Source organism: Thermobia domestica, chromosome 5 (genome assembly GCF_964235325.1).
Source record: "Thermobia domestica chromosome 5, izTheDome1.hap1.1, whole genome shotgun sequence".
Lineage (NCBI taxonomy): Eukaryota > Metazoa > Arthropoda > Insecta > Zygentoma > Lepismatidae > Thermobia > Thermobia domestica.
Window position 1 is genome coordinate 300,042,576 of NC_137458.1, and position 16,616 is coordinate 300,059,191.

General features: G+C 37.0%; 1 protein-coding gene across 6 annotated transcripts in view; it reads left to right on the top strand.

Annotated features, from left to right (window-relative positions):
* Window positions 1-750: 750 nt before the first annotated feature.
* The window catches only part of Tet (Ten-Eleven Translocation (TET) family protein), a 327,152-nt gene continuing 311,286 nt past the window's right edge, over window positions 751-16,616 (top strand). For 4 of the 6 annotated variants that reach the window (XM_081760368.1, XM_081760372.1, XM_081760371.1 and 1 more), the window contains exons 1-2: window positions 751-883; window positions 7,960-9,216. In XM_081760368.1, the coding sequence (XP_081616494.1) occupies window positions 7,987-9,216 (1,230 nt within the window). In that variant the 5' untranslated portion in view covers window positions 751-883; window positions 7,960-7,986. The other 2 variants (XM_081760369.1, XM_081760370.1) reach the window with 2 other exon arrangements.

Below are 16,616 nucleotides of genomic sequence, written 5' to 3' on the forward strand. Positions count from 1 at the left end.
TTCTTTTTTTTAAGCCCAAGTGATTTAAGGTTGCAACCCCAGATTTAAGGTTTCCTTAATTCAAATTACAAGTAGTGTTATCAAATATAAATTATATGATTTCTTATTTATTAATTAAATAACCCAGTTTTACTATCAACAGGAGATTATGTAAATTTAATAGAACTATATTACATATACCATGGAATAAATATTATACTATAGTATAATGTGTTAGACTCTTATTTATATAATTTTATGTACTCCCTAAGAGAAGATTGCGTAACCCTGAGAGTATACGCGTGCCTCAGGTTGAATACCAGTGATTTAAAACATCGGATTTAATACTTCTCTACTTTAATGTGAAATCAGAGAGTAGTGACGTGTTTAACGTCAAAAATATGTTTCAAAACTTCTTACACAGATATTTCGTTCTTAGCTATGAATCGTATCTAAATACTATAATAGCTATATAGGAACGCAAAATTTAAGCGCGCAAAAAATTAAACGATTATGCTGTTTCAAAATCATAGCTATATAGGAACGCAAAATTTAAGCGCGCAAAAAATTAAACGATTATGCTGTTTCAAAATCATGTTGCATGAGAGTATGTATAATGTTGTTTCCGATTGGTTTATTTTAATTTATTTTAAAGAGCAAATAGAAGTAGGAGAGGTATAGAGGAACTGTAAAACGAAAAAGAAAAAAAAATCCTATAGCGCCACCTGGTGTTTTGAAGGGGGAGGGGGTCAAGAGACGGCGGCGCATCCCGCCCTGTATGCTTTCCGCGTCCCATACGCTCCTGCCCTCTAGCGGCCAAATTTGCTGTAAGCGAATCACAAGCCGTTAGTGGACAAAGAAGAAGAAGAGAGTGGTGGGGCATCTTTCTTGCTCTGTCTAAGAGGTAAATTTTCTTCATAAACATAACAGAATACTCACCTCCTGCGCATAGATTACGTTACAGTAGACCTTAATTTAGCATCTTTGTGCGAAATCAAGTGAAGTTTCATTTAGGATTGTGTGTTATTTGTGAGATTCGTATCTCCCAAGCAGCCATGATTATTTATTGTTGAAAAACGCGTAGTTTACATATTGCCATCTTGGGAAATTTTTTTTGTGGGTAGTGACTGTATATGTTGACAAAGGAAATGTGGTAAGATTTTTTTTCTCTTTTAAGTATTGTTGAATATGCTGTATGACTTTTGATTCAAAGTATGTAAACAGTGTTGTTATTTTAAAGCACCGGATTCCGCATCTGAGAAGCACGCTGGCAATGTTGACTTGCGTAGAACGGCAGACGAACGGCATTGGGATTGGGTGCAACGATTTTACGATGGCTGTGTTGTGAATGAAGCCGTCTTAGAACGTTTTTATTTTTTTTATATAATTACAAGGAAAGAACGTACAAGTTATAAAATGATAAGCTATTTGTTTTAAAATGTTCATTCACGGTATGTGACGAAAGAAAGTGTATTTTGTTTACGTGAGTGGTTTCTATGGAGAGAAATGTCAAAAGGAGTACTCTCGAGTGTTTTTGTAACGGGAACTGCGCGTAGTAGCTAGCACGGTACAGTGGGTTAGGTCAGTACGTTTATACTGATCCTCTTATCTATTTTTTTCCCGTGTAAATAATCAAAACAAAAGCATGTTTTGAATTAAAGTAATGTTTTTTTGTACTTTTCTTTGATTTATAAGTATTGAAATGGTTTTAATTTGCATGATTTCCAGCGTATTGAAGAATGTTTACGTAGAGAACGATATTGAATTTTTATAACGTTACGTGATTTTATCGTTCACGATTCAGTACATAAAATTTGTGTGTATGGATGTTGTTCAAACGTAAATAAAGTGCGAAAATATTGAATATTAGCTTTGTGGATGTTGAGTTTTCAGTATTATTTTGCGGATTGAATCTTTGTAAAAAAAAAAAAAAAAAAAAAAAAAAAAAAAAAAAAATAGATAAGAATATAAGCAAACATTTAGTAAAGTCATGACAATTAGATTCAGATGTGATAATTTAAAATATCGTTGCCTTTTTCGCATAAATCATTTTTTTTTTTAGAAAAAAAAGACTTAAAAATACAACAGGTATTTAACTCAGCGTTTCTCAAACATTCTTTTTAAGTAAAGGGGGACTTTCTATGTACCATCCTCCCTTTTGAAAGCAAATTTAACGTTTAAAAAATATTCCAGCATTTACCACGATCAACTTCCTGGTATATACTGTACTTATATATATACTGTATAAACTATTGGAATTTGTACACTCATTACACTTTAAAGTGGTTTTATCTTTTTTCGTGTATAATCTGTTTGTTTGAGATTCTAAATTGTGTGATGCGCTATTCACATTTTTTTTTTAATCAAAAGATCCAATATATTTGTCAAAAATTTTCTTGTAGGCCTTATATCTGGAAAACTACATATAGTGCAGCCAAACCCAAACTATCACTTAACAGTATGATGTGCTTAGTCCGTACAAATTAGGAAAACTCGATTTAGGGGCCGTTCAAAACTTTTGTAGCCCCTGATCTAATTGGCCCAAAAGATTCAATATTGCCTATTTCAACAAACATTTTCTTGTACGCTTTATATCTGGAGAACTACATACAGTGTAGTCAAACCCAGATTATCAGTTAACTCGGTATGATGTGCTTATTCCGTAGAAAATACGAAAACTCTATTTAGGAGCCGTTCAAGAATATTGTGGCCCCTGATTCAGAACCTAATTATTGGCCAAGATCGCAATCTTTTGATCCATTTTTACTTTTCTAATATATTTTTTTTAAATTAATTTTCTAGCATCACTTCTAGTCTGCGGTTCACAGTTTAACCAAACGATGTTATATCTTAATGGAATAACGCCTCTTAAACTAGAATTTACAGTGGAATCGTCTATTATTTGTGTTAATTGACAACTGAAAGTAATTCGAAAATTACAAAAAAGAAATACAATATTAAATATTGTACTGTAACAATTTATATTTTTTGATTGAATGATTGTTGATTTTTCACCATAGAACACTTTTGGGTATATTTAGATTAAATAATGGCAATTGTTATTAAAAGTAATCATAATTTGAATGTCTTAATTGAAAAGAATAAAACAGGAAATATAAAGGGAACAAATGGAAATTACGGGTGAAAGGAAGAAGAAACAAAAACAGTCGTGTAAGAAGTGTATTCAAAGCCAGATAAAAATAAATGAATGAATATCCGGTTTCCGCTAAACTCATTATTCTAAATAATCGTAAATTAGAATAATAATTTTGTGAAGTATTGATATTAATTCTCATCTAGTGTCAGTCGGAAGAGTTAACAATGTCCAACGTAGGTTTTAAAGTAAGGGCGTGTCAGAAAAAGTGTAAAGGAGGCCTAATATAGGCCTCTTATGTATAATTGTTATAATTTCTGAGTGGTAGTGGAATCGTCTGAGATATGTACGGATTCAAAAGTGATTTAAATTCAACGAGATCATTATATAATTTTAAGGATCAGGGGCGTCATTTGGGATGCGAAGGGGGGGCAATTGTCCTTCCCCCTGAAGTTTACAAGAAATATGCTAATGCTTATTAATCGGTTGTATGCTAATGTAGTAATAAAAAATGAATCTCTTATGTAGGTGGGGCATCTTACCCTCCTATCCCAATTGGTAGAGTCGGAAAATATACTACAAGTAAAAATTCGGTCTAAATAAACCAGAAATCCGGATTAACGAGTTTTCTTGTTAGCTGGGCTGATTAACATTTCTGATTTTTTTCATTCATTTTGCGTTGTATACAACGCTTGTATGGTGCTATTGGAATCTGATTTCCACTCAACATTTTTTTAAAGCTCTTTATAGCGTACAATTTGAAATATTGTAGTTAGAATATTACTTTAGAGCAAAATATAGGCTGTTTAGTTGGATTAAAAGATCCGATATATTTCAATCAAACATTTTCTGGTAGGCCTTATATCTGGAGAACTACGTAGTATATCCAGACCCAAGCTATCAGTTAAGTCAGTATGATATGATTATTCCTTAGAAAATACGAAAGCTCGATTAAAGGCCATTCACATATTTTGTGGCCCCTGATTAAATAATAATAATAATAAAAAAAAACAATTATTGGCCAAGATCGCAATCTTTTGATCCATTTTTTGGATAATTTTTCTAAAATTCTTGTTTTCTCATATTTTACTGGTAAATGCGGAAATGTTTTGCCGTGGTGCCTTATTTGTTACAAAATGCTACTTCGAGCAACTTCATTTGATGATATACATTCAAAATGTTGAGTGAAAGGGGCAATTATTTTTAAATTTTGTTTTTCCTGTGGAGCATTGTGTTTAAAATTTTATCATTTGAGGATTCTGTATTGATGTGTTGGTCAGATTGAATGCATTTCAATATAGTTGAATGATACCTGGTGTTTTATATAAGTTTTGAGGCTTGTGTTTCGAGATGATTCAGGAGGAGAGTTTATCTTCCTCCTGAACTGAAATATAAATATATAGTTATCTTGTGAAAACACGGAAATCATTAAAGTAACTTCTAACAAGATCAAAATACCAGTGGCTTCTAAGTAATGGCCTCGACTATAAATTCAATTCGTTGCAATAATATGTGAGTCCTTTATTTGTGAAAATCTGTTGTTTGGTATTTACATACGTTTTACTGTAGTAAGAAATTTAAATAGTATATTTTATTATAGAAAACCAGGGCTGGATCCAGGATTTTCTGGAGGGGGGTGTGCACCAATAACGACCAGTACATTTGAATTAAATTTAAATTTTTTAAATGCCTTTAGACATCTGAATTGACTTGAATTATTGTTTTTGCAAAACTCCGGTTTCTTTTAAGCCCAAAACGGAAACATGACGTCAAATTTTCGGAAAGTTTTGCTATTTTTACTGCTAACTTCTCACTTTAGATAGTGTATATTCACAACGGAGAGGGGGTACGTGCTCCGGTACACCCCCTAACTCCGGCACTGCATCTCACTCGTGCCTGTAACATGTGTGATTCCAGGGTGAATATTCTATTCAGTCATGGAATTTCGGTATTAATGCAGTCTCAAATCGGAATTAAAGTACCCCCAACCGATTCCAAAGTTCTTATCAGCGATATTACAGTGGTTTGTGCACTGACCACTGATAACTAAGTTAAAAGTCGTTTGACGGATTGAGACAACATGGAATTTTATTTTAGTTGGTTGAAATCAGTTGCACGCAGCTGAATTGAAAATAATTTACATAATTTCATATACTTCGAACACGGAAAGGAGATTGATAGATATGGTGTCATAATAATTGGAGCAGTGATCAGGTATGGAAAATGGAAGTATTGCGTGAAACGAATGCGGTGTTGGTCCATCACAAATCGCGTTTCGAATGGTATCAACCCTATGTCGGAGTGCCATATCCGTCAACCATCCTGCCTCTCACAGGCGCTTGAAAGTGTTAAAAGAAAAGATAGAAATGCACTTCCTGAACCAAGAATGCCTCCAAGTGGCCCATAAAGCAGCTCTCCTCCCCGGCAATTATACTGCTAATACACGATAGCTTAGTAATACGTCGCTCGGTCCCTGATTCTATCTCCGGATAAGTAAGTTTAGGGTGGGCAGCATTGTGCCCGGGTGTTTTCTCGGGTATTCCCTCCACATTCTCATTCCACCAATTCTTCCATCATCGTTCACTTGCCTTAATCATCCGTCTCCCTTAGCTAAAGAGCATAATCGTGGGACGTTAAACTGAAAGATTTCATTTGATTTTGAGCTTCTACTGCTGACATTCCTGCTCCCCTCTAACATCCTAAAGAAAATATATACCCAATAATTTTGGCCAGGCATGGATTAGTTTAATGAAAAAAACGGTGGTATAGATACTGGGAGGTCTAAATACATCCATACAAATTGGTCACAGGGAGAGAGATTTTGTAATTTTAGATGGCTATTGATTATAGAATCGCATAGTATGTCTATATGATTCTAGTTACAACGTGAGACATAATTTTGAAATTAAGACGCTTCAAACAAAAGTCTAAATGATCTGTATTATTATGTAATTTTTTTTTTCGGTGATGCCATAAATGGGAGATCATATTCGCACATTTGCCCTGCCCGGCGAGCTGGTCCACCCCCTGGTTCTGACATCCAATATACTCCTTCCCCTTCCCGGGTACAGTATTATTTATTTTTTTTTTGTATGGTTAAATTATACTTTTTAAAGTATTTCTTTTCTTTTCTTTTTTTTTTTTTTTAATCCTGAAAATTTCAGACAGTTTGTGCCATGAGTCTGGACATATCTGGTCTAAAGTGACGAATACTATAACGTGGTTGACATGCTGTACCTTCAGGGTCTTTCTACGTTCTTTAACTTTTTTAATATATATATATATATATATATATATATATATATATATATATATATATATATATATATATATATATATATATATATATATAAAGAAGTTTCTGTATGTCCGTTCGTTCGGGAGAGACAAATTTCAAGTACTACTTGGTGGATCGCTATAAAATTTGGCGAGAATGCACTTGGGGTCAAAGATTCGGAATCAAGTTCGTTGATGAAAGTGATATTCGAACCGGAAGTGGGAAAACCAACCATTTCCGGTTTCAGCGTAGATCACTATAGAGCAAGGATAGTAGTAGATAGCGCGAGAACCGATTACCAGCAATCGATTTGGCGTCCCAAGAATACGTTTCATCTGCATCCTTAACTTTGTACTAAAACCGGATGTGATAGAAATTATTCACTTCCGGTTTCAATATTGAGATAATAGAACGCTATAGGAATCAAGTGATTTTCTTTTTTTTTTTTATTTCAGTGAATAATCTAAGAGGCAACAAATATCAAACATTTTTCGAAAATGAACTAGACATCCCTAGAACAGATATCTCGCTACACACTTTGAGCGTCGGCAGTAACAATTTCAGGAAGTAATCCGGCGTGTGGTGCTAGAATTCCCCCTCCCAGGAGTTATTGAGGATCACTCCTTGTGTATTGAAAATCCTCTTTTCCCTGAGGAAATCTTCTGAAATCACCATTCATTGTCGGCCACTTAGATTTCTGCCCGATTTGAAAGATCTTGGAAGTAAATGTTAGTCTGTTTAGTAATAGCATTTTTCAAGTATTGAAATGTCCTATTTTACGAAATATTCATATTGTTTCTTCTTTATTATTTACAAAATTACAAAAAATAAAGGGTGAGCTGTAGCTCAGTGGTAGGGCGCTGACCTCTGGTGCGTGGGGTTCCTGGTTCGTTCCCAGCTTGTGCAATTATGGTGGACAAACACCGAGGTTTTCTTAGGATTCTGAACTTTCTTCCAACTTTCTTCATTCAACATTATGTTCATTATCATCGTAACCGTCTTCTCTTCGCCTCGGTGCATAATCATGGAGCGTTAAACTAAAGGAAAACTACGAAAATATTGGGGTCAGTCAGTGTTACTGAAAACACGCTACCAGGTCCAAGCCCTTTTTGTTTGTTTGTTAAAGTAGTATGGGGGATACCTAGTTTGTTACTTCAACTTTTGTTCAGGAATATTTATTCTGTTAAAGCACGGCTAGGAACAAATAATAGTTGGATACTTTGAGGACGCTATTCTGATGATGGAAGAGTTGTGGAATGAGAAAGTGGGAGGAAACAAGAGTACGTCGAGAAAACCCATGGACATGGTGTTCACCACAATATTATTTGTTCGGGGATCGAAGTAGGGACCCCATGCGTATTGCCAGCATCATCTGGTTTACCCATGACCATCCATCGGAGTATTAACCAAACCTGATTGTTTCTGTTACCTCACAGAAATCGTTGAACTTAGCAGAGTCAGGCCATTGATACACTTGGCTCCGTGTAGGTTTTAAAATTGCACAAATATTCAACTTGATGAGTAACAAAAGCGTATGCTTATATGTGCTGTAAGTAGATTTTAGTGTATATAAATTCTAATTTACTTTTTTGTTCTTTGTTTGTTGCAGACCTGGCACACAGCAAGATGGTGCAGGATGAGTGAGGGTGGGAGCCAGGGTCCAGAATCCCTGGGCCCTCCGTATAGTGGGGGACATCCATCCTCCCAGACCCCCACACCATCTTCCACCCAAGAATGCTACAAAGAGGAATTCAGTGAGTCAGACAGTGCTTCCAAGTCTGGTCTTCCACCATTCAGCTCGTTCACTGAGGTGGAAGGCTTGTGTTCGAGGTTGGGAGATGGGTTTGGTGAAGGCCTTACAGGAAGACTCTTAGACATTTCTGGGTGGGGATTCTATGAAGAAGGTTTAAGTGGACGTTTGCTAGATCGTGGAAATATCGGAGAATCAATTCCGCCCCCACAGCCTCAGTATCGGCCTTGGGAAAGCAAGTCAGAACAAGACTTAATCAAGGCAGGTACCACTACTGTTACCACAAGTAACTCAGGGTCTATCCCAGCCTTTTCTGATACGTTCGGAGGTCCAAAACTCCCTTCATTTCAGTCACAATTCAACGCTTTTCCTCCTGATCCTACGGGAAATGGAGAAGCATCTCCTTCAGGGTTACCGAGCTTTCATACTCTTCAGGCGTCTCCAAGATATCCATTGGTCCCAGCACCAGTTCAGGCTCGTGAGATTCCGGCCATCCAACAACAATTTCTGGATGAACGGCATATACAGTTGTTCCATAGTCAACCTTTCCCCCCGCCTACTCTGAACAATGCTCAATTTATTGGCGTACCACCGAGTGCTTTGACCAACAATACTCAACCTCCTCCTCCTATTGTTGTGAAGACTGAACCGATAGATAATAAGCATTTCCAGCATCCGCTGCGAGAGTCACTGGAGAAAATGGACACTAGCAAGTACAGTGACAATCAGGTGAAATTTAGTGAGAGTCCCACTCAGCCAAAGTTTGGTGATAATCTTGTCAGACAGGACTCGAGAAAGAAAGAGCGACGGAAAGCTCGTGTTTCGTCAATGGAAGGCTCGGAGAGTGATGTCTCAACAAGAAGTAGCAGTGCAGAAAGCTCGGGTCAAGTCGCTGCCGTGTCGAGCACAGGGCCAAACGAACCGGGCACCGATGGGTTTAAGCCTCCACCAATACCTGAAGACGGTGAAAAACCGGTTAAGAAAAAACGGAAACGTTGTGGCGAGTGTGTAGGGTGTCAGCGAAAGGACAATTGTGGAGAGTGTGCACCATGTCGCAATGACAAGAGTCACCAAATCTGCAAGATGCGGAGGTGTGAGAAGCTCACCGAGAAGAAGGTAAGACAACGTTTTGTTTTTAACCTGAAACCAGTAGATATGCTTGCAGATAAAGTAGCATTCGTGCATGTCAGGTATGCTCGTAATGTTGTCTTTTGATATTGAAATTGTAACACTGAAAACGATAAAAATAATTTTGTCCAGCTTAAAGATATATATAATTCCGACCATAAGCATGTGTTCTTGTCATTTTCGTTCGGTCGAAAGATTGTAGTAGTAGAAATTGATAAGTAAAACATTACTGTTTCCTGTCTATAACTTATTTATTATTTTACCAGTAGACAATGTTAATGGCGAATAAAATTCTGAACATAGTGAAAGAGCCATTGTTTCTTCGGAGTCTGTTGCCTAACATATTGACGTTTCTCGATTATACAGGGTGTTTCAAAACAACACCGACAACGCTTGGGAGGTAATTTGTGACACCAAGATAAGACAAGAAGTATAGACCAACCTGGGTGCACAAATGCTTCCTTTCGGAGTTACAGGCTGCCGAAAACATAAAAGAATGAACTTTAAAGGTCCATAGCTCCAAAACTATGGGACCTACCGTGGTCGGGTCAAGACTTCACTTAGGGACTAGTATGTACCCTATCGGAATTTTTATGTTTTAGAATCCTGCGGTACTTCCGCAACAAATTTAAAGGAAGTTGGAGAGTAATTCAAATTAAATGCCCGTACCCAAAATCCCTCTTTAAAAATTGCTTCGTCAGTACCTTAGGATTCTGAAACATGTATTTTCGGCTAGCACACATAGGCTATTAGTTTCTAAGCGTAGTCTTGACCCGACTACGGTAGGTCCCATAGTTTTGGGGCTATGGGCCTTTAAAATTCATTTCTGAAAGGAAGCATTTGTGCACCCAGGTTGGTCTATACTTTTTGTTTTATCTTGGTGTCAGGAATCACCTCCCAAACGTTGTCGATGTTGTTTTGAAACATCCTGTATAGGAGCGGAGCATTTAAATGAATGAAATACGTCAGAATTAGTTCTATATTTATGTTGCTATGTTGTGTTTTGAGTTACGTAGTTGTGTTGGGAGACGAGGGACATTGTATGCTTCTTCAGCATGGTAATAGCTGAATTTCGCGAAACGAGTCCCTTGTGTCGCCCGATACATGGGACTTCAATATAAGGTTAACTTTGTGGCATATTTCTCTTACTGGAAATCGAACCAGGTGTCGAGTACAGAAAAAGGACCTTTGGACACTAGTTTGAAGGTATGCAGTAGATTCGCCATCTTGATTGATTGATTGAGAAAAGAAATAATTGTATTGATTTATTGGCAGACTGAACAATCTTCAGCGAACACGGGTCTTATCTTTACACTTAATTGCGGCGTAACTTGAAAGTTGACATGTCATTCATAGTATTTTATCAGGATGTTTTCTCTTTGTATTTACTTGAGTACTAACACCAATGTTTATAAATCCTTGACTAAGTGTGTTGAATTAGCTGATTTACTCCTATAGAATTAAAGGTTAGAATACCTTCTTATAAGATTATCAAGAGTTACATTGAGTCTTTTTTTTTAAGCCAATGTAACACTTTGTTGGTAATGTATAATCGTAGTATAATGATCAGTAAAAGGAAAACATCCGACCGTCGTATGGAATTCTGATTCCTTTTTCACGTGTGTTGCAATATCTGGGAACGTAAACCTTTCCTGTGTAGGTTTCACTTTTGCCTTAGTAGTTACGAAACTCAAGAAGCTCCACTTCTTCAGAATGTTACTATTTTTGTGTTACCAATCTCTTGCTTGGTTTGACGCAAATTTTTTCTTTATATTTGGTGTTATTTTGTTTGTATATTTCAATCCCGGCCTTCTATTTTTTCTTTCTGCCATTTTATCCATACCTAATAGCAAGGGCACCCGTCAGTGGGGAAGGAAGGTGGGGCGCTTGCCCCCCCTAGAACAAATTGTATTTCAGAATATCGAAAACCCAACAGATTTTTTTACATTAATTACAACAAAATTTGTACCTATATTTGAAACGACGCTTATACTTGCCCCCCGCCTTGGAAACCACAACATGGACGCCCTTGCCTAATAGCGTGATTCCTCTAGGATTCATGTTTGCACAACTTTTTTTTTTTTTTTTTGGTATAATCTTGAAAAGTAAAAAGAAATTAATACTGTCAGTTTCACGTCCCACGACAATGCTGCGTAGGCTAAAGAAGACGGTGATGATGAGAATCAGTGAAATGGTAGAATGAAGAGACTGGGAGGAAACGAGAGAAACCCAGAGAACCCATTCTCACGGTGTTTGTCCGCCACAAAAGGCATTTGACGCAAACTGGGATCAAACCAGGGACCCTACGCATCAGAGGTGAACTCTCTGCCACTGAGCCACCACGATTCACCATATATTCTTGAATATACTCTTTTTGTAATTCCATCATTTCCAATATTCTTTCATTTCATATCTTATTCAAGTTAGAGGTCTGCTCGGGCCGAACTTGGACCTACAAAGCATATATCTCTTTGGGCTCGGACAGTAAATTTGTAAATATACTGTAGAACCAGTGTGGTGCTATTCTACTTTTTGTCACAACCGGTTCTGTATATTATCTAATTATCCATCTTTATATATATATATATATATATATATATATATATATATATATATATATATATATATATATATATATATATATATATATATATATATATATATATATAGTGGCGGATCCAAAGGGGCCCCCCCGTTGACACTCAGGTATACACTGGATAAAATGGGCTTCAATTCGGCTTTACACTGGATAAAACGGCAAAATATGGCTTAGCCCCTCTCTTGATCATATCCTGGATCCGTCCCTGTCAGTCTCGAAGTGGGGGGTATAGGGCCCCGGCAGGAGGTTCACTTGGAGAGCCCCATGTAGCATATAAGAGCCTCACAAAGTACATTAAGTTATTATTATTATTATTAGTAGTAGTAGTAGTAGTAGCAGTAGCAGTAGTAGTAGTAGTAGTACAAGAAGAAGAAGTTGAACAGAGTCTTGTAAAACCTTTGCAATGGGGGTTTCTTCATAAAGCTGTCAGCTTCATTTACGCGTGGTAATGGGGCCCGAGGGTGGGGACCCCTTCTGTTTCATGGGGTCTCATTTCGGCATTCATGGGGTCCCACTCTTCATATTGTTGAAATAAATTCTTACTAGGCCCCAAACAGGACTTTATAATACTGTTAGTTTCATTCCAATAATGGGCTCCCCAAGACTACATTCAATGCTGGGGGCCACCGAACTCGGAAAATGGAACAAACTACAAGGATTAACTATGCTGAAATACAGCGGATATTTTTTATCTTACTTTCCATGTTCTTCAATATTCATATATATATAACGAGAGAGGGAGACGGCCCCGGCAGGGATCCCTGCCCTGGCCAGTCCGAGCCTGGCCCCTATATATATATATATATATATACAGTGGTGGATCCAGGATATGATCAAGGGAGGGGGTAAACCATAATTTGCCGTTTTATCCAGTGTACAGCAGAATTGAAGTCCATTTTATCCAGTGTAAACCTGAGCGTAAAGGGGAGGCTATAACCCCTTAGCCCCCCCTTTGGATCCGCCCTTGTATATATATATATATATATATATATATATATATATATAATTTCTGAGAGAGATAGTAGATGGATTGATAGATAGATATAATTCTCTAAGGAAACAAACTATATAAGGTAGACAAATCCGAATTTTTTACTGAATACCAGAACTGACAAATGGCGATGTACACAGCATCCTAATACAAGGTGGTGTGACGAAATTATGTAGCACTGAGAATACATTGGAAACGAATTGTTCTAGATGGTTGTCAAAAAGTAGTGAAAAGACCTTCCTCCACCAATGGATCGACATTTGTTGATAATAGTATGTATGCGTTTCAAATCTAAATAAGCCTCACCACTTCACTGATATAACCGCAGTTCTTACTCTTGATATCTGAACATTTGAGAGTAAGGAATAAACGCTTATACCTTGTTTTGAGGGATCATGTGTTTAACCCTTTAGCTATAAGATATTTTTAAAAACAAAACAGGTAATTTACCATTTCCCCGCCGCGCTATTAATCTTCTGGTATGTACAGAGCAAAGCAAGGATTTTTTTAAATAATTCACTTGTTTTTAGCTGTGAAAAATTTGTATTCAACAAGCTCTCCCCTTCAGCTGTGTATATATGCACGTGTAAGTTTATGACTAGGTGTAATAAACGGTTCTGCGACTGAATAGCACCACTGTGTACAACGATATTTATTGGACCATTTTTTCTGGAACGCACAACTGCAAAATTAAACCTCTTATTACTGTAAATAAAAATACAATTTTGCGTTAATTATTGAGTTTCTGTAATTCGGGCTTATTTCGAGCGCATTTGATTATGACATGAGCTTTGGCGGGCTCGGGCCTAAAGGCTAAAACGCATTTCGGACTCAGGTCAAGCCTCACATTATGAAATCACGGGCCGGGCCGGGATAAAAATTCCGGCCCCATGCAGATGTCTAATTCACGGAAGCTCAGCGGCAGAGCGCTTGCGTTTGGTGCGTGGGATCCCTGGGCAAGTAAGTTTGTGGTGGACATCATCGTGTCTGTGGGTTTTCTCGGGTACTCCCGTTTCCTTCCACATTTTCATTTCACTAATTCTTCTATCGTGATTCGTTTGCTTTAATCATAATCTCTTTTAACCTAAAAGGCCTAAACATGGTACGTTATTTTGAAGGATTTAATTTTTATCCATCGATCTCCCTTAGCCTAAAAGGCCTAAACATGGGACGTTTAATTGAAGGATTTAATTTATTTTATCCATCGATCTCCCTTAGCCTAAAAGGCCTAAATATGGGACGTTTAATTGAAGGATTTCATTTATTTTATTCATCGATTTCCCTTAGCCTAAAAGGCCTAAACATGGGACGTTAATATGAAGGATTTAATTTATTTTATCCATCGATCTCCCTTAGCCTAAAAGACCTAAACACGGGACGTTTATGAAGGGTTTAATTTATTTTATCCATCGATCTCCCTTAACCTAAAAGACCTAAACATGGGACGTTTAATTGAAGGGTTTAATTTATTTTATCCATCGATCTCCCTTAGCCTAAAAGACCTAAACATGGGACGTTTATGAAGGGTTTAATTTATTTTATCCATCGATCTCCATTAGCCTAAAAGGCCTAAACATGGGATGTTTAATTGAAGGATTTAATTTATTTTATCCATCGATCTCCCTTAGCCTAAAAGGCCTAAATATGGGAGTTTAATTGAAGGATTTCATTTATTTTATTCATCGATCTCCATTAGCCTAAAAGGCCTAAACATGGGACGTTAATATGAAGGATTTAATTTATTTTATCCATCGATCTCCCTTAGCCTAAAAGGCCTAAACATGGGACGTTAAATTGAAGGATCTAATTTTTCAACCTTCTTCTATAAGATCACATTTCGAACTACTCTCAAATTTTCTTCTCTTATATATTCAAAATGTGGGTATGAAGAAAAATTGAAATTTTTAATTTAACATCCCACCATCTAAAGAAAGCAGATGGTTAAAAACAAGTGAGTGATTATGGAGGAATTGGTAGAATGTGAATGTCGGAGGACATCGGAGAACCCACAGATTAGATGTCTCCTACAAACTCACATGGCCTTCTTATCGAACCAAGGATATCTCGTACCAGACGTGAGCGCTGTACCACTGAGCCACCGTGTCCCCTTAAGAAGAGAAATGAAGAAAATTCCTAGATAAAGAAGGTAGAACGAGAAGTAATGGGACTAGGCAGAAAACCCCGCAGGATTTTTTTTCCAAAGGAGGATGGGGCAAAAAAACCAATACACAAGCAAAATCGCGAATACAAACACTTTGATGTACGTAATACCATGGAAATCAACAATTGCTTACACATGTTGTAACTTATTACCTACTGTATATGTATTAAATGCTGTATTGTGTGAGAAGCACATCAGTTTTGACGTGTATTTCGAACAATCGAACAACTTTTGAAAATCCACGGGGGGGGGGGCATTTGGCCCCACTGTAGGCAGCCATGGAACTATGGGGAAAGTAGGAGAAGAAAAACATATTCGGGATAATTAAAAGCAAGCAGTGAGACTGTGTGATTTGACAAAAAACAAATTGTATTTTGATAGATGCACTGTGTGTAAGGTATGGTAGAAGAAAATAGCAGAAGGGAATAAAAAATGTTGCACTGAATTAATGGTGTAATAAACAGGGCATTCTTACGGTGTAGCAAAGAAATTAGTGGAGAGGCGTGACCAGGCGCGCACACAGAAGTTTTTGTTGGGGATGGGGGTCCAATACTACAACCCTTACTTCAGTGTAGTATTACACGGGTATTATTCTGCTCCCAATAATTAATTTTAAATACTTTCACCTGTAGTTTCAGAAAAAAAATGATAGAACTGCGTTGTTTTTCTAAGAGAAAGAGATCTGCTCTTTCCCTGTTAAACATCAAATGTTCATGCTATATCATTTCCCTGTTAAACAAGTATGGTTTTTCATTGGGAAAATGTACAAATGTATGGTGAGTTAGGAAGTTTTGGGAGTTGGAGTCCTGGTCCAGATGATCCTTTCCTCTGGGTGCGCCCTGGGCGTCGTGAAGCATCGTGAAAGCTTCTCAACATGCGCACGATGATAGCGTTCTTTTTTGGATTTTAAAACTCTTCAAATATATGGCGAACCATTGCTCATAATCATCCCTTAACATAGATACACACATCAGTCTTGGGAGAGCGGGGCATTGTACCTCAATAATATATAGCATCTGTAGTGGGAAGAGGCTTTGGTTCGATTTCACACCATGAGAGTTACTGGTGGGCAGCATTGTATCAGGTGTTTTTTAGATTTTCCCTTTCATGCCATATTCCCATTCCACCAATTCGTTCTAGCCTACAGGGCATAGATGTGGGACGTAAGAACTAGAAATTTTCATCCGTATTGATCAGGAATTTTCAATTTGTTGTTGATAAGAGTGAATCAACAAAGTTATATACCTCTCTTACATAATCTTTCCCACATCATTTGTAGAATTGTTGTTTTCATCATTATTATTTTGTTGACGGGTCAGTTGGGTGAATATATGTGGTGGTGGTTTGTTAAATGTTCATACAGCGTGAAGTATTGATCGGCATATAGTTTGGATCTGGATGTTTATAGGCAAAAATTAAACTTTTTAAATGTAATTCATGTATTTTTTACTTGAGAGGGAGCGAAATCTCGTCACGTAGTGAACAATAATTTTTTTAAAAAAAAAACTAATTTTTTAAGTAGGACTAAACTTTTTTCTTTGTTAATGGCAGTAAAATAAAGAAAATTTTCCACAAAATGGTTTTAGATCATACTAAAGATTAGGAGTATTTCAAACACGTTTGCTTGTGGTGGTCAG